The sequence below is a fragment of the Lepidochelys kempii genome, chromosome 4, assembly GCF_965140265.1.
Source record: "Lepidochelys kempii isolate rLepKem1 chromosome 4, rLepKem1.hap2, whole genome shotgun sequence".
NCBI classification, from domain to species: Eukaryota; Metazoa; Chordata; order Testudines; family Cheloniidae; genus Lepidochelys; species Lepidochelys kempii.
Genome location: NC_133259.1, coordinates 34,155,043 through 34,174,690, shown reverse-complemented (window position 1 = coordinate 34,174,690; position 19,648 = coordinate 34,155,043). Strand labels below are relative to the sequence as shown.

Genomic DNA, 19,648 nt, shown 5'->3' with positions numbered 1-19,648 from the left:
CAAATGTCCTAGGGACACACTCTTGCATTTCACCATCACGTTGTAATTATGAGGCTGAAGAGTGGAATAGGAATATGGTTCACCAGTGACAAATTGTCCATTGTCACTGAAACCAAAAAGTGATCTGCCAGTTGAAGTTATGTAAAGTCAAATGACCACTCTTGTAAGAATAAAGTTAAGTGGCCTGGTTAAGGCAACCAATTTAAAATACCAACACATTTTACTCAGACTAAAGAAAAAGTGACATACTATGTTTGAGGTTTCGATGCTTTAGTTTTTGTAGAAAAGGGAGAATAGCAACAAAAAGAAATAATGATATAAAACCAAAATATTGATTCTGTAATTTATACACAACGCAGAAAAGTATCTTAACTGAATATCAGCAATACAGTTAAAATGCAGCAACAGTCCTGCTCTTGGCTCCTAGGAGCTGTCTCTTATGCATATATTTTAATAAACCTCTTACCAGTTAGAACCTCGAGTTTCCAGTTGTTTTTAATCTGAATTTCTTTATGTGCTTTCACTACAACCTGTGCATCTTCAGGAGTTTTAAACCGAACATGACACTCTGTATCTCCTTCCAGCATGTCAACATAAGCAACATTAGCTATCATTGCCAGAGCATCCTGTGGCACAAAAGAGAACTCAGACAGGTTAGCCAGAACAAAAATAAACTGCAGTATTTTCAAATACTGTCCTTTGAAAATCCAAGATGTACACAAAGGAGAAATGGCTTGGGAAATATTCTCTAAAGTCAGTTACAAGGAAGTGAAAGTGGAACTTTATTACCTTAATAAACGAATCTGATGTCAAATAATTTCTGGCTAACATTTATTGAGTTTTCAGAAGAAAATCTATGAACAGTCAATTTTTACTAGATCGAGAACTATATAATTTACCTCAGAGTTGTATGTTTCCCAAGAACCCAAGCTCAGGCTACATCTGTTATGAATCCACACAACAGCTAACCCTTGTTGATGTTCTTTACAGTCATTAGGAGGGATGACAGCAGAAGAATTATGTAATGCAATAGTATTTCCATTTCATATGTTAGTCCAACAAAAATATATTTATTTCCACACCTAAATATTTTATTTAAGGTTAGGACTGTGGAAAATGAAAAGAAAAAGCTCAAGAATGGTGAACAAGTTAGGAAATCAGTACATGGAACACTACGGTGGATACTGGAGTTCCTTTTCTCCTATATCAAATGATCTCCGCCTGAAAACTGACACCAGCAGCCGAAGAAGGAAGAGAGTCACACACACTCTTTCAATCAAATACCTTACCTGTGAAACTTGCTGTGAGGGAAATTAACTGGTATCACTCATTCCTAGTCAATTTCATTCACAGCAGGTACTTACTTCAAGTAAAAATGTTTCTATGCAAGAATTAGGCACTACTTTTAACCCTCCAGCTGCAAGGCTGAATCTTAAACTCCCCCAGCACCTAGGTTGATAAGACCATGTGTGATCCAAACAAAACCTTTTCACCCCTAAGTTTGGTATTCCCACTTAACATTTCCACAGAAAATTATTCAGACTACCAAAATTAAATTTTACAAGAATATTTGCTTATTGGTTGATCTCTGAAAAGTGCCTCCACTCAGTAGCATGAAACAACATTTTGGTAACAAGAATTGAAATGTTTAAGCAATAATGTTACATTAAAAATAATGCAATAAGCCAGCAAAAGATATTTTGCACATCTGTCAAGAATGTACTTTGAAACCTAGACTTACAACATAGAGGTGACCAGACCAGCAACAGAATATTTCCATAATTTCCTAAAATAAGCCAAAACATAGTAATATTTTTGTGTAACATTTTGTAAAATGTTATGTCTACCCTGTTTATTCTCTAGTCATGGTGTGACTCCACAGTTAAGATGGGAGTGACTTGCTATTATAATTCATATTTTCACAGTTCTTTATTTTCCCCTGAGAATTTTCATGCTTAGTCACAGGTCAGATCATTTATTTTTTAAGACTGACGCAAATCAGGCAAGTAATTTAATTTACATATCTGAAAATACCAGAGTCTAATACAGTTTGATTTCATCTACATAAACAAGACCAAAACTTTGTTATCCCCATGACTATATATATCATGTTGTAACACAAACCCTGACATAATAAAACATGTAAGAGCAGACAAACGTTGAATAGCGCTTAGCTATTACAAGTGATGAGTGAGCGAGGAGGTCAGACATTCTCTCATTAATGTCTCTTGGATCTTAGATAGCTGCTTATAAATACCTAAATAGATAAGACTGATTCAGTTGAAAGCATATCACCAATTTGTTTTCAGAGAGAGAGATACGGCCCAGATCTTGCAAAAATTTACGCACATGCTGAAGTTTAGACACTTATGATTAGCCACCCTGACTTCAATTGTATTATTCACAGGATTGTAAAATTAAGCAATTGCATAAGTCTTTGCAAGACCAGGGCTGAAATAGTTCTCTCATTGCCTTAAATGATCTACAGAGTATTCATTCCAATATAACATAATGAATGCTTTTCAAACAGTAAACAAGTGTTAAACCTTCTGATTTAAGTGTCATAAAAGAACTGATTCAGTCCATATAATAATTCAGAGCCCTAACTACACAAAAAGAACCAGCATACACTAATACTTCATATAGTACTGTGCCGGGGCTTCTGAAATGGAGGTTCCCTATTTAAATTAGGGGCAAGTGATAAAAATGACCATCAGTTTCTGTGTTTCCCCAAACAGGCACAAGTTCATGTCTCTATTTATTCTTTCTTATCTCAACCAAAAATACATACGAAGCTGCAAGTTGCAAATAATAAAAAAAGAATGCTGGTCCTCTATCACGTCACAGCGCTGCAAATTTATAACAAGTTTTGTGTAAACTAAGGCCAAAATACCAATTTGATAAGCACAAAAATAAGTAACACTTACAATTATTCTAAAAATGCCATTTATGTTGCATGTGGCTGTATGTAATTTGATAAATGAAATAACATGTGAGTCACCTAGGGAAATATTTTATGACTCTCATTCAGGCAGCACTTTATTGGCCTCAAGTTCCTCTTAGATGAGCAAACCTTATTAAGTAAAAAAAAAGTTCAGTAAAAAATTACTGGCACAGTATATTATTTTTAATAGAGATTATTCTATATTAAGCAACTATCATCCATTTTGCCTTTATATGAAGTAACAACAGCTTACCAGTAACTTAAATAGTTATTTTGTTTGCTTTCTTAACAATACAGAATTCAACTGATGTCTGTCATACCTATATTGCAAGGGTGGAGCAGTCAGGGCTGGTGATGGAGGGAGAAAACAACTCACCCCCAGTAAAAAGTAAATCTGTATTATAAAACTTATTTTCATGGTAAACTTGACTTCTCTGGGAGAGCGCTTTCCTCTGCCCAAAGCTTTTATTACTTTTGGTTTTGATATAGGTTCTCTCAAACTGGTTCTGCTTTAATGAAATCTTCCATTAATGGGCACTATTCAGAAATATGTATACAGCTAGTTGCCAGATAGAAATTCAATATGACTTGTTTAAATGGCAATCAATCATTTTCAGGATGGTATAAGGGGAAAAGATAACAGCTGCCCTGAGGTTACAAAGGCATTACCTTGATGTGTTTCCTGCCTGGTAGGGGTTCGGTGCTAATGATCTTCACAATTACTCCATTCACAAACTGTGGTCCCATTGTGTTAGCTTTCTCAGGGGGACCAGAATCTTCACTGGTGGCTGTTAATTTGAAGAGGAAAAGAGCATAATGAAAGTTCACATGTATTAACTTGACAAACACAAGATAACCACAAAAATCACACAAACAATGCAATAAATCTTGTGGTGGTGTTCAGACATTGAATGAAACAACAGATACCAAACACTGCTGCAATGGATATATACTTAGTTTGGATCAGTTTATATATATATATGGCTATTGATGGCAGTGACTAGTATTTCAAAGGATAAAAACCAAAGTGACAATACCAGGCATAATGAATGAATCAATTAGAAATCCCTCCTAAAAAGGGCCATATACAAGTCCTTTTGCAGTTTTAAACACAACCTATGGTAAGGATCTTTGCACCCCAAATCCTGAAGAGTGCTGAAAAAGGTTTAACACTCCTAGGCTAGAAGTTTGTGGACAGACGTTCAGGGGATTCAGTGCAACCCAGTAACAGCGTAAGGCACTTTTATTATTGTTGGAAAAATGTTTTAGTGTAGTTCTTGTGAGTTAGTAGGTACAAACAGTGTACAGTACCTTGGTCACTAAACAGGGTGAATCATAACCTGATCTGTTTCTACCATATAGTTTTGTAAACCTGTCTGGAACACCGTTTATCCCATCTACACTCACCACACAAACCTTGCTAGCATTGTACTGTCAAGAACTGAGTTGAAACATGGTTCTGACTACCATGGAGGCACTGCTTATATAGACAGTCCTTAAATGGAAACTACCGCAATACACGTGTTAGTTTACTATGAACTATTATCATTAAATTAAACTAAACGTCTCAAAACCAAAGATCATTTTGTAATCTTGGATTATTTTCTAAATAATTTGATTATTCATTAATTCAGATAATGCAATAAATCATAATCAATATTAATACAATTTATTTTATATAAGATAGCTCCTTTAATATGAAGTGTTGTAAAAACTTTATTTCACTCTGCCTTTTCCATTCAGAGAAGTCAGTACACTGTGGAACTATTTTGATATAGATCTAGTCTCCAGTTCTATTAGAATATCAAACTCTAATGACCACCAACTGCATTAAAAAAAACAACCCCATCATAAAAACACACACTATAAAGATCAGAAAAACCTTTACATTTGACATTTTTTGTTTGAGGACGCTTTTGTACACCACTATCTGTTTCCATCTTCTCCACACACTCAGATTTGATTTGGGACATTGTTTTCTTTAAGGAAGCCATGCTGGCTTTTTGAAGGGCCAAATATTCTTGCTTCAGATCCATCCATTCACTCCTACGTAAAACAAAGATTTAGGAATAAACATGTCAATACTTGTGCAAAAATAATTAGACTTAAAAAAGCCATTGCAAACATGAAGACAAAATTATGATATTATTTGTATTACTGCAGAGTCTGGGAGCCCTTGTCATGGACCAGAACCCCAGCTAGGTGCTGTACAAACACAGAACAAAAGGACAGTTCCTGCCCCCAAAAACGTAATCTAAGTATAAGACAAGAGACAACAGATAGAGACAGATGGGGTAGCACAAGAGAACAAGACAATATTCGCAAAAAGAAAAGGAGTACTTGTGGCACCTTAGAGACTAATAAATTTATTTGAGCATAAGCTTTTGTGAGCTACAGCTCACTTCATCGGATGCATTCAGTGGAAAATACAAGTGGGGAGATTTATATACATAGAGAACATGAAACAATGGTCAGCATGATAGGCATGGTCTCAGTATAGCAACAGTCTAACTTAGCAAATTTTTGTAGGCATGATGAAAAAGACAAGTATTGAGGAGGGTTTTGAAGGAGGATAATGAGGTAGCTTTGAAGATGTTTATGGGGAGTGCCCCCCAAGCGCAAAGCACAGTATGGAAAAGGCACAAGGGTGCTTGTTTGAAAAATTAACAACTGGGCAATGAAGGCAATGGAGCATCATGGACTGATTGGAGGTGACAGTCAACATCTTGATAGCGAATGAGAGTGGGGATAGGCTGACATGGTCAAAATGACTTGCAAATAAAATACACAAACTATAGCTGACATCAGGGGGCAGATGCTCAGTTGGTGTAAATTGGAGCTATGGCAATATATACCAGCTGAGACTCTCCCCTGTTGCGCTTAATGGCCTCCCCATCTTTTTATATAGCTGTCTAGGGTCTGATGGTTATCTGACTAAATTACCACTTCGTTTTATCTTCTAAATGGCCTCAATAAATACTAACAGGAGAACAAAATTACTGAAAAATTGCCATATGTATTGCATCTTCTTCAGAAAGCATTCTGAATGCTTTGGTAAATCAGACATATTATTTGGAACTGGAATTACACAGAGCATAGACACTAATGCAGTACTGGTTAGTTCACTGAGCCCTCTTTAGTTTTACTACATTAAGAATTAGTCACTTTTCTCTAGAAAATTCACTGATTAAAAAAACTGGTTAAACTCACCCTCCCCCCAAATCTATAGAGATAAGAACATTCCTTACTATTCAAATGCATTAGAGTTTTTAAAAAAATCCACACTGCATGGAAGCAATTTATATATTTACATACATTTAACATGGAGATGTTTCTGCAAACAGCTAGAGCTTTGCTCCAAAGAAACACAATGCCTATAGTGCCACTGTGAGAACGACTCATTGTTACCCTAATCTGTGCTATCAAACAAGCTGATAGGGGATTTTTAAAGAGGAGGATATCTTGTGGTAATGGTTTTAGCTGTTAACATTGACAACTGTATACTTCAAAAAAGCATCTAGCTCACCCAGGATCATACTGTTCTCACAGAGCAAAGACATTAAAATAACAAAAGAGCCATGTAATGATTCTTTGAGATAAAAAGGCAACAGCCACTCTGTAGTAAGGTATGGTATAAATAAGAGCCTGAGGAGGCACTCCCTGTTAACTAGACTGAAAAGGAAGAGAAGACCATGGGGAATGAGCCAGGCAAGTAATTCAATGTTTATAATGTTCTTCTGAAGCATTTCTACTATGCAATAATGAACAGAAATGTAATATTCTTGTGTTATATTTCATGCAGCAGGTGTACTGAACTGGTGGAAAAGGAGAGCAGACACTGCAAAGTACTGGTTTACATGGACCCCTTCTACTTTAACATGGAGGTGCTTTCTATGACTATAAAAAGTAAGTGCTTCCATGTTTTAGTAGAGGTGAATCCTGATCTCAGTCCTGGAATATGCATGTGGAAAAAACAGGAACCTTGCCTCTGCTCTTGTGTCACAGGATTTGTTAACCCATAAAAGGAAATAAACACAACAAGAGGAAAAATAATAAATCATGTTTACCTATTGTGTAAAATCTCTTATTATACAATAGTTGGTGTTCAGACAAGACCAGTATATGGGTCAGGTAACAATTATATTTATATTTTAAAAAATTAGTATGATTTTGCTGGTCAACTTATTTAAGTGAGAGTATGTTGTAATTAATATTAATGATTATTACAAGTGAGGTATTTACTGACAACTTTTAAAGGACCCTCTTTGCTTTAACATCTGCTGCCTAGAAAAAGTGCTTCTATGTTTCAGTGGTGGTGGATCTGAGTGTCTTGAATTTATGACACTTCTAGAAAATAGACTGATCACAACTCAGAAAGAAAACTAAAATGTGCAAAAAGTTGCAAAAAGTAACAAATGCTACCAAGTCTGTCCTTTAAAATATCAACCCTTATTGTTTGTACTTCAAACTTCAGATTTTTCACAACAATAATGCTGCCTAAAGATTACATTTTATATTATATATATTACTCTACTATTAGAAAATACCAGTCTGAATGTGCATGCTATATATATATTTTAACAAATTCATATATGTAGTTATATTTTACAGAAAAAAGAGGCATAACAGAAGTCTGCAGTCTCAGCTTAAAGGACCTCCACTACTTTAATGTGGAAGTACTTGCTTTGCTCCTGAAAAAGTAAGTGCTTCCATGTTTTAGTGATGGTGAATCCTGATTTTTCAACTGCAGAACATCTACACTGAAAAAAATGCCCATTTCCACAGAAAACATTTGATGTGGAAACCTAAGAGGACTACAGATTTACAGTATTGTAATTAATCTGTAGCAAAAACATTCCATGCATTGTAGATTTCAACTATACAAAAATACCCTACCATAGTAATTTAAAACATACTCTAAGGGAGAAATCCTGCCCATATGAGGTAAGTAGCACTTAGACAGAATCCATGGCTTAGACTGGCATCATGACATAAATTTGAAATTCTCTGGGGGGCAGGGGGAAGTCAATGCTCTGTTTTTCTCCACAGCACTAATGCATCTCTATATAGAAGGTTAGTTTCTCTTTTCATAACAGCTATGCACTCCCTCCTGCAAAAATAGTTAAGTCTTTGTTTTAAAGGACCCCCTCTACTTTAACATGGAAGTACTTGCTGGATGGTTGAAAAAGTAAGTGCTTCCATGTTTTAGTTGTGGTGAATCCTAATTGCTTATTTACAGATCAATGCTGTTTTAAGTACACTGGTTAAAAGTACACTGATTATCTGGAGGCCCCCCAAGTTGGAATGTTGTTTGTGTTTGATAGTTTGTTGTTTGTATTTGATAGTACTGTATTTTGGGGCTTTTCTACCTATTTTTTGTATTTTCCAGGTAGCATACAACACACAGAGCAACAGATGGCTGTTTTTTAAATCCAATGAGATGTTGGTATTAAGAGTATTAGAAGGAATATAAATAAACAAAACTACTCAATTTACATTTTCATCTGAAGTTCGCTGTAAATATCTCTTGTAAAATATCTTAACTGCAGGCCACTACTGTTGCTAATATGCAACTCTGTTGTGTAAAAGCTGGAATTGCACTTTAGCAATGGTGATGGACTGTAAGACATACAAATAGATATTACAGGAAATAGCAATGTAATACTGGACAAATTAGTGAAAGAAACAAGATATTCTCAGATAAATATCAAAAGATGCATTGTATATTGTATATATTGTATATTGAATATTTAATAAAGTATGTAAAACTTTAGAAACTTGTGATATTTTATTGGACAGTTATTTTTATTTGAAAATGTCACACAAAGTTAACAGTGGCATGTTGGTGTAAAAGTAGTATGCACATTCACATATACCATTATGACAAAACATGAAGGCATTTAAATTTGGGTAACTATATAACAGTTTAAACATGTAAAAGATCCTGCTTATAAATTTGTTTCTGGGGATTAATTTGGTCTGTTCACTTGTAGAATATACTAATCAACAATCATGAACAATTCAAATTTTGATCTTGGAAGGATCTAAGAAAGTACAACATAGTTATCCACAACTCTTTAAAAGTATCCTTTTTGAAAGAATCCCATTAAATTTAAAGGACCTGGCAACACAGCTTGGCTAAAAAGCAGCATTTAAAATGGAAACTTAATGCTAGTTACAAGATAAGCTACATAGCTTGTTCTGCCTGTTAAAATTTATAAAAGAGTATCATAATATGGTTTCCAAACAAACATGTAAAATATATGAAACATTACCTACACACATCATGGGACTACATAGGAGAAAAGTGACTTTCTAATAGCAGATTTGGTGCCATGACTGACCCAACAGTCTGCATGGATAGTAAAAATCATAACTGAAGCTAAGTTTTCATTAATTGGAAAACAAGTGCAAAAAACAATATTTAACTTGTTGGAAGAATTAACTGAAAGCCTGAAGTTCAATCCTGAACATTTACTATCTCAGGTTTCAGAGTAACAGCCGCGTTAGTCTGTATTCGCAAAAAGAAAAGGAGTACTTGTGGCACCTTAGAGACTAACCAATTTATTTGAGCATAAGCTTTTGTGAGCTACAGCTCACTTATGCTCAGATAAATTGGTTAGTCTCTAAGGTGCCACAAGTACTCCTTTTCTTTTTACTATCTCAGGCACTTTATTTCCTTTAATAGGAAGGAAAAAAGCATGGTCCATAAACTGAAAGGGTGCAACGCTGGTGTAATTTAGTCCTCTCAGTTTACATGAAGAAAAAGTAGACCTGTCTGCCTCATGCAAACTGCATAATGCCATCAAAGTACAGACCAGAGTTTCATTTAGTTCAGTATCCAACAGTGGTCAATGAGAGATTCTTAATTAGGTTTAAGAAGCTTCCATAATGAACCTAATTGCAGGGAAGAGAAGGAGGGTTAATCTTGATCCCAGCTAGTGATCAACATATGCTGTGAGAACTGTAGCCCTTAAAATTTTACTGAAAGTTACTTGCCACAAAGACAGCAGGGTTCTGTGTATTTTTCATGGTCTGAATATAGCTAACATCCCACCATATGGTGGAAATAATATTTTCCCCAATACTACTCCTAAAACAGCAGTCTTAAAACAAATTTTGACAAGTTCTCAAATAAATAAATTCATCTGATATATTAATGCAGTGACATTAACTTGAACTAATGTTGACTGAGAGCTTAAAGCAGCTAACTGATTAGGAGGGGAAAAAATTTTACTGCCCTACAGTTCAAGCAGGTTAATACCATTGACTATATACCATACCATTCAAAAAGATAGCAATCAGCACAAAAATTGGACTACTAACTTCAGAAACCTACTCTGAATGTTATAAACATATTAGTTTATATCATAACGTACTTTGAGAGTACTCTCAATGGAATGACCTCCTCTCCCATCTTGTGCCTTTCTTTGTGCTTTTTCTTATGCTTCCTTTTTGATTTTGAAAGGGATGTATCTTTCTTATCACCATCTTTCTCCTCTTCTGTAGTAACTTCTAAATGAAAAACCCCAAAAGAAAGATAATTGGACATATCATATTTAAAGCGACAAACATAACTGAAATGGCATGTTCCTTCATTTACATTGCTCTAAGAAGCACTGCTAAGACACAACATTTATGATCAACTTTTTCCGTTTGAATTTTTCCTGCTAATATCACAGTGAAATGTAGGGAGGTCTCTTCTAATTTATTTCCACAGTATATTTAAAAAAGTACAGACAAGTACAAACTGTCTCTGTCAGCCAACATGAAAAACAATGCAGAATGCAATGGTGCTTGTTTTAGAGTATTATTATTCTCTACTTTGTTTCATCCCCAACCCCTCACTCCTTACTACACTGAGCACTGAGTTTTCGGTTTATCCTTTACAAAATTGAAAAGATATTGTACTCCATTGCTTCCTTCATTTTAGATTCTTAATTCTCCCTTAATCCACCTATAATCCATCATTCTTTTCCTCTCCACACCCCTTCCAGTTCACATCAAAACCATCGCCAGCTCTGTGAATACGAGAAACTAATTAACGGATTTCCAACAATAGTTGCTGTCTCCCTACCTTTTCCCCCTCATCAGTAGCATGAGCCACTAGCCTAGGGATTCTCAAACGTCTCTGCACCACGAGTCGCTTCTGACAACAAAAATTACTACACAACCTCAGGAGGGTGGGGGACTGAAGTCTGAACCAAAGCCCGACCCCAATCGTACCGGGTTGGGAGCCAAAGACAAAGCCTGAGCCCCACCACCCCAGGTGGGGAGGCCAAAGCTGAAACCCAAGGGCTTCCGCCCCAGCAGGAACCCTGTAACTTAAGCCCCGCTGACCTGAAGCCCTCGGGCTTCGGCCCCAGACGGGGAGGGGCTTGGGCTTGAGCTTTGGCCCCAGGGAGGTGGGCCTCAGACTTTGGCTCTGGCCTTGGGCCCCAGCAAGTCTAAGCCAGCCCTGGTGACCCCATTAAAACGGGGTCGCAACCCACTCTGCCACAGTGTGTGGACTCGACCTCAAAAGGTCCCTGCCAGGATTTTATGACTTTTGTTCTGAAGTTGTTTTCTCAACACAAACTTTTTGACCTGCGGATGTCAACCTTTTCCCCAAACTAAGATTGCTGTAGTCTAAGTGATTAGCTATTTACTTTTAGCTTTAACCATGGATCCTTATCTTCACATGTAATTTTGACATAGCTTTTGATATCTTGTGTCACTAGATCTTTCCTATTTCTAGTTAAAAAAAGAAAAAGAAAAAAGCGTCTCCAACACATTCCTTTTCTGATTTTAAACCTACCCATCTAGGTTTTTATATGGGGCCTTTCAACATAGTCTGAGTTTTTAAATCTACACCTAATTTCAATGGCATTCCAGCTGCCCATACCAGGTCTGAGCCTTCCCTGTAAACCGTATTAATTTCTGAGAAGAGCCTCAAATCTGATCTAGTCGCTCTGCTATTCTCCATCAAGCTCATCTCTCTGGAATGTCTCTGTGCTAGCTTTAAACTTGACAGAACTTCTATGAGCAATGACATCCAACTCTACATATTCCTCAACTCATTCTCTGAACCCTTATGTATCTGCCAGCTATTGGCCCAAATACCACTAATAAATGCTTCAAAAGACTAAAGTCCTTTTGATAAAAAGTAATTGGTGTCCAATGTCTGAATCCATTGCCACTCTCCTTAGCACATAAATTTACCCAATACACACTAGTCCAAGTACTAGGGCTAGTAACCCCTGAAGCCATCCCTCCCAAAGCCATGAGCATGTATCCCCCACCTCCCTCTATGCACAGCTCCTTCACTCCCTCCTCCTTTCATGGAACCCTGCTCTTCTCTAGCCTAGACTCCTACTGGGCTCCCCACTCCTTCACTTGTCTGCCACAAGGTACTAACTCGTCCAAAATTCCACCTTTCCATAAGGAAGTGGGTTTTCAGGAACTGATTTGCCTTTACTTACACCCTAACAATAAGATTTCTAACACTGAGAAGGAAATTCTTTTTTGGCTCCCAATCTCTTCCCCAATTCCCACTTCTTCCTCTTCTGCAAACCCACCTTTCACTATCTCTGGAAGATTGCCAAAATCCATCTCTCTTTAATTTTGCTTTTCTGCAGCTAAAAGGAAATACAAAAGTTACAAAATTCAATAATATTTTTACCTTTGGAATCCTTTTGAGCTTCTGTCGTTTCTTCTTTTGCAGAATGAACATCATCTTTTTGAGCAGTTTTCTTGACTTTTGCACCTAATGCCTCTACATCTCCAGAGTTGCTTCTTTTTCTCTTCCCTAGCCTACTTTCCTCAGTTAATTCTGGGCTTTCTGTTCTATCCCATTTTTTTCTCTCTTTCTTAGAAGATTGCCTATGGACTCCAGATACTTCCATTTCCAAGCACTCAGATGTTGTTCTGTGTCTCTTTGACTTGCTTATTTGATCTGCAGTAGTGTCCATGTTTGATTCTTTCATTTCTGCAGCTGACTGTACACTGCTCTCTTTCTTCATTTTGGATTTTTTCTTTTTCTTCTTCTTCTTCTCTTCTGTATAAAGCAAAACACCACATTTAAAACTTTGTCAATTAGCATTCCTGATGAAAGTTTAGATTAGATCAGAGAGCCTAACTACATAGAGGTAGCACAACATGCCCTCATATGAAGAGATCAAAGTTCAATTTTCAGTTCCTGGGAAAGTTGGGATGGGGATCATCCTGTAAGACTTCTTTGCAATTACTGGAAAGAGGCAAGAGATAGTCCCAGAAGGCTTTACTGATTATTTTAGGGAGATGAGATAAAACTAGAGGGATTTTTGCTGGAATCTCCAATATAGAGGGGGGGCATGGTCTTGCAAGTGAAGGTTGAGAAGAGGTTTCCTAGAATGCTTCCTGTTGAGTTAGCAGAGAGAATCAAGAGTGCCTGAAAGGGTTGGAGGTAAAGTCCTGCTCTTCCTCACGATTTGTATGTGATTACAACATTCCCTGGAACTGGCTGCTTTTGGAGGTTGGCAGGAAAGAGAAGGGTCCTTACTGAGTCAAGATGGACAAGTAAATAGGAAAGCTGGCTGACAAATTATGAGTTCTATTGGGGAGACCCAACCTTTGGTAGATATTGGGAAAATGTCATAACTGCTTTTATGAACCCACTGAATCTATCACAATTTGTATATAGCAAGAATTACATGCCTGCCAAATTACCTAATAGGGAGGTTATCTGTACTGTAATGAGGGAAAATTAGGTCTGATACCCAGTACTGTTTATTTGCTTCCAGACTGGCACGGGCTGGGAACACTACTGAGAAGCAGCACAGTCAGGCCCTGACATAGAAGCAGCACCTCCACCTTTTGATTCGCACCAATCACTACTACAAATGATTAAGGAGCAAAGCCTTGTTGTTAATAAAAGAGTAGTCAGTCATTGGCCAGAAAAATGATGGATGTGATGGGGAAACTCACTGTATGAATGGAGGGAGCCTCAAGACCCTTTATGAGACAAAGTGAGCTCCTCCGTCAAAAACAAGGTAAGAATGAGCTGGGCAAATCAACTGAAACTATAATCATGCTCCTTGAAAGATTATGCTATCAAAATTAATCTACAGATCATTTACAGAACCACTGCTCAAGCATATTGAAGGGCTTTCCCTTGGCAATTTTCCCATGTTTCTGTGAGCAAACATTCTACTGACATTTAGAAGTCTCTGCTCAGAGGCAATGGAGTTATGAAGACTGTGAAGGATCCTCAGTGAGATGTTCAGACCGTAAAATTCTGGCAAATTTCTCTGGTTCTACTAGTGAAAGAACTGGTAAAGGAATACAGCTAACAAGTTCAACAGAAAGAAAAATGCCAGATGATTGCCATCCAAGACCTGTTAGGTGGTCACATTTTGGTTTTAGTGGCCTTAACAATCTTTAAATGTAATTTTGCTATTGTAATTTATAGCCTTCTCTTCAATACTAAATGTTTTTATGCTAGTGTGAAAAATTTGACTGGGACTCATGGTGATTGTTTAAATGATGATTAATAAATAGTACAGCTTAGTCTGCCAGTATGAAAGCAAACAATGTTGCTTCTTGGTTAGCATGAAAGGACATTTTCATCCTTATTCAAGGAAGAAAAGAGAGGCAGAAATTTACTACTGAAAACAGAGATGCTTCATCTCTGTATTCCAGTTTTGCTTCCTAAACCCATATTTGCCAAGGAAAACAAAAAAAAAATTACAAATTTCCGTTTCAATAAAGTTTTAAATTAATAGATTAATTAAGGAGTTTACGCAAAAGGAGTTTAAGATGTCTGAATTAAAAATTACTATGCCCAAAATATTCCCCTCCCCCTCCCAAAATACTTACCCACTACACTGCAGTCACTTGTATTCAGCGCAGGAACAGGCTTATTTTTTACTGTTCTGGGGAACATCCCAGGTTTTCTTGGTGCTTCTTCTGGTGGATTATTCAAAAACTTAAATTAAAAAAAAAATAGAAAGTATTTAAGATCAACAAAATATTATTTAAAAACTAAATTTATTCACAGCGGAATACCCTTCCCCCCAAAAAGAAATAATTACTAAAAATATATACTGCCCCTACACTCATTCTAGAAAGATGTGGTCTCTGAAGAATCCAACTGAGGGGGAACCACCTTCTTTTGGATAATTGGTCCACAAGCACTGCTTAAAAGTTTATTAGTCCTCAAGTCATTAGTTTACTGGCTCCTTTGGCCAATACAACAGTTTTACTTTTGTTTTTGTTGTGCTACGGAATGATAATTTCTAAAACCTTAAGACCATACCACAAAGCTATGATAAAAGTTAGTATTAATACCTTCACTATCCTCTTCCAGTGAGCTGTGCAAGGCCATTTCATTCCCATTTTGCTGCTGTCATAAACAGACACTTTTATTCTGGGTTCAAAAGGAGCTAAAAAATAGCCCAATTAAATTAAGGGAGAAAATATCAGTTTGCGTTTCTCTTATTTGCTTCACTTAATTTAATTGAATTTGAAAACTTTACAGTTTGTAAAGCTATTTGCAGGTTTTGGGGGGAAAAAATGACAAAAAAAATCAAGGTAATATCCAGGCTTTGAAATTATATTATTTCTGAGAATTCCTGTATTTAAGTTTCCCTTCCACTTCCCTTTACAGCACTAGAGACTATTCACGTTTGCCACTCTATTATGCCTAAGGCTGTGAGTCTTTCACTGAGGTCACGGAAATCATGGATTCCTTTACTTTCCAGGACCTCCGTGACTTCTGCAGCTTCAGCTGCTGACCCCAGGGCTGCCCAAGCAGCCGTGCCCGGCCCGGAACCAGCCACACCGGCTGCTGCTTGGGCAGCCCCAGGCAGCTGGTCCCAGACGCCACCCCGTGGCTCGGAGGAGTGGTGGCGGCGGGACCCCCTGGGCTGCCCCCATCCTTAGAGAAGCAGTGGTGGGGACCCACCCCCCTGGAGCAGCAGCGGCCACCAGAGCACCCTCCCCCAGATCAGCAGCGTCTGCTGGAGAACCCCCTCTCCTCCAGCACCTAAGATTTAGTCATGGGTGTTTTTAGTAAAAGTCATGGACAGGTCACTGGCTCTGACTTTTTGTTTATTGCCTGTGACCTGTCGGTGACTTTTACTAAAAATACCCATGACTAAATCGTAGTCTTAATTATGACCTGGAAAGAAGTGTTAAAGATGGGCCTACCTCAATAGCTTTGTCTGCTTGCTCTCTTGTTTCAAATTCAACAAATGCAAATCCCTTTGGGTCTCCAGTGGACTTATAACGTGGGATACTGACATAAACTACATTACCACATTTCCCAAATACCCGCTCAATCCAACTGTGGTTGACATTTTTGGGAAGCAGCTCCTAAAAAAAAAAAAAAAAAAAAAAAAAAAAAAGACGAAACATATCTCTTTTAGCAATATAATATACACGTTCCCATATAGTCAATTACCACAGTATCAGAGGCTCAATGTAGCCTAGTACTGCTAGCTATTTAAGAGTTTTCAATGAAATACCTAAGAAAAATTTAGGAAATATTTTCACATTTCTAGACAAGTTTGCTTACTGAATGAAATAGGTAGATAAATAATAGTAAATTAATCAGTATGGGGAACAGCAGGTTTTAGCATTCATCTGGAAATGTCACTTTAAACCAGTGGTGGGCAACCTGCGGCCCATCAGGGTAATCCACTGGCGGGCTGCGAGACAGTTTGTTTACACTGACTGTCCGCAGGCACGGCCGCCCGCAGTTTGCCATTCCTGGCCACTGGGAGCTGCAGGCGGCCGTGCCTGCGGACGGTCAGTGTAAACAAACGGTCTCACGGCCCGCCAGTGGATTACCCTGACGGGCCGCAGGTTGCCCACCACAACTTTAAACTGTACCCTTGGTAAAAACAACAATGTACATTTGATATATGTTATTTTCTCGTTTCCTGTACCAGAAACTCAATTCTGCAATCACATCCATGCATAAGGAACCTTGAGCCAGTGCAGTCTCATTGGCTTGAAACAATCAGTTCACAGCACAATGGTTTTTTGACTTTGGGTAACTCACAGTTCAGAGAAATAGGTGTTCATTTGCAACAACAAACAAGCACTAGTGAAAGAACTGGTAAATTAAACCTGGTAGCTCTTTAGTTTTTAAACTTTATGATGAGCACTAGTATGCTAATTGCCCATCTGTAGTGATGACCAGTGCGGGGTTTTCAGCCAGCCAGTCACCTGGGCAATAGGCACATATGAATTGGCAATTTTATGCCACACATTTTGGCAACTTGCAGACAGCCTGCCTCAGTTCCTACTAGCTTCCCCTTATTGCTGACAGTGGAAGCTTGTCCAAACTATTAGCTCTTTCTAGTTCAGGAATAGCTTCCTATACCTTTCTAAAGATGCCCTTATGGGTGGCCCCTTTGACAAGATACATCTTCGAACACTTATAGAAACAAAAATTGCAATGTCAGCATTATTTAGTCTCCCAACGGGTTTATCTTTCTAAAAAGGTTTTAACTGAAGAACTTAGTGACAAGACACTACACTGTTCCAAAAGAGAGAGAAACTTCTTGTTAAATGATTGGTTTAGTATGGGCTCTGCCTGCCTGAGCAGCACATTCCATTATAGTTTTGATACAATCTAAATGTCAGTGAATTTAAAACTACATAAAATATTTAATGGGATATGTACAGCACCAGAAACAATTACGCACTGCTAGGGAGTCGAAAGTAGAGCAGAGAAAGTTTATTAACCGTAAGATTATCTTTGTAAAACTTGTTTTGAAATTTAAACTTCAATTAAGCCTTAAGGGAAGTTTCTTTTTATAGGTAAGATAATGAAGCGACTCCTTAAAGGAATACATTACATGGACTTTATTCTTGTTTCAAAAATGGAGCTGTGCATTGCTGCATACGCTGAAAAATACGGCTATTGTCCCCGTGAGCCCAAGTGCAGTAGCAGATTTTTTTGTGATATGCAAAGGATGTGTTCCTATTCATCTGAAACTACAAAAGCGGCCTTTGTGTTGATCCTGCACAAAAACCTCTCTCCCCCCTTCTCTAGTATGGAAGCAGAACTTATCAAGGACTCTAAGGGTGTGTCTACATTGCAGTTAAAAATCCTTCAGCTGGCCTGTGTCAGTTGGCTCAGGCTAAGGGGCTGTTTAATTGTGATGTAGACATTTGGGCTCAGGTTGCAGCCTGGGCTCTAGGACTCTGCAAGGTGGGAGAGTTCCAGAGCTCTGGCCCTAGCCCAAATGTCTACATTGCAATTAAACATCTCCTTAGCCCAAAACTCTAGTCACAGGCCAGTCGAAGGTGTCTCACTGCAGTATAGACATAGCCCTAGGGAATACCTACACAGCATTTAAACACCTGCAGCTGGCTGGGATGAGGTGAGTTGGGCTTGGGATGCAGGACTGTAAAACTGTGGTGCAGATGTTCAGGCTTGGACTGGAGCCCAAGCTCAGGGCCCAGTCTGAGCTCAAACATCTACACCACAGATTTTACAGCCCTGAAGCCTGAGTCCCTCCAGCCTGAGCCCCGCAAACCAAGCCAGTCGCAGGATGTTTTATTGTTGTGTAGACCAGCAGTTCTCAACCAGGTGTCCGGGGCCCCCTGGGGGCTGCGAGCAAGTTTCAGGGGGGGTTCACTGACATAAATCAGAGACCAGGGCCACCGTCAGACTCCCTAGGGCCCAGGGCAGAAAACTGAAGCCCGAATCCCGCTGCCCAGGGCTGAAGTCAAAGCCCAAGCAACTTAGCTTTGTGGGGTCCCGGGCAAGTGCCCTGCTTGTTGTTCCCTAACCCCGGCTCTGGCTTTTAATCTACTGCATTTGCAGAAGAACAGTTGTTGTGGCACAGGTGGGCTGTGGAATTTTTATAGTACGTTGGGTGGGGGGTGCCTCAGAAATAAAAAGGTTGATAACCCCTGGTGCAGACATACCCTAATAGAACTATACCGCCCCATGGTTGCGCTTCAAAAGAAGTGATTTAGCAGGGTTTGAAATTTACTTAATCTCTGTATAAAAAAAAAACAAACCATTGGTCTCTCTCTCTCTTTTTAAAAAAATCTGTAGGTGGTAAGAAGGATCAGATATATATTGCAAATTACTTTCCATATAAGAACTTTGGAAATTTGGTGGTCTACAAAATATACACTAATGATTCTTTTTACAACAATTTCAAATCAAAGCCTAACTAACTAGCTTATTAAAATAGGCTTACTTCAAATATTTTGAAACTTTTCTGTCAATATTATTTGAAGAGCTTTGGAATAAGGAGAGCTTACAACTGCGTTCGGGAATTCTATTAGCACTATCACACCACACTTAACAAAAGCCCAGCCATCACTATTTGTTGTTAAAGAAAGGAGCTGCTGTATAATTACTTTATTCTCTAGAATCATCAGAGCAACCCACGTTATTTACTGATCTGGAGAGCTGTGGTACTTTGCACATGTATATACCGACATGGTGGTTACCGAATACATGCCATCACAAAAAGTTGGTACTACAAATAAAAAAAATGCTGGTTCAATGAAAACTCAATTCCCCTAATGGCTCCTGCTACATACCTACTTTGATACGAGCCATAAAAGCTCTCTGAAGTCCAAGGGACTCCTAGGTAATGCCCCAGTGAAATGGGAACTGGCTACACAGAGCTCCTTCTGAAAATCTTCCAAGAATACAGCTCCTCAGAGGGAGCACTAGCTTACATCAGCCAGCAGCATTTTTTACTGCCATTG

The 19,648-nt window shown here is 38.2% G+C and overlaps 1 protein-coding gene across 6 annotated transcripts in view; it reads right to left on the bottom strand.

Moving 5' to 3' along the window:
* LARP7 (La ribonucleoprotein 7, transcriptional regulator) overlaps positions 1-19,648 on the bottom strand; it is a 36,253-nt gene that overhangs the window by 9,164 nt on the left and 7,441 nt on the right. For 5 of the 6 annotated variants that reach the window (XM_073340913.1, XM_073340912.1, XM_073340915.1 and 2 more), the window contains 7 exons: positions 16,112-16,276; positions 14,780-14,888; positions 12,606-12,980; positions 10,324-10,459; positions 4,833-4,990; positions 3,614-3,732; positions 467-626 (listed from right to left, as the gene is read on the bottom strand). In XM_073340913.1, the coding sequence (XP_073197014.1) occupies positions 467-626; positions 3,614-3,732; positions 4,833-4,990; positions 10,324-10,459; positions 12,606-12,980; positions 14,780-14,888; positions 16,112-16,276 (1,222 nt within the window). The remainder of the gene's footprint in view (positions 1-466; positions 627-3,613; positions 3,733-4,832; positions 4,991-10,323; positions 10,460-12,605; positions 12,981-14,779; positions 14,889-16,111; positions 16,277-19,648) is intronic. The other variant, XM_073340917.1, reaches the window with a different exon arrangement.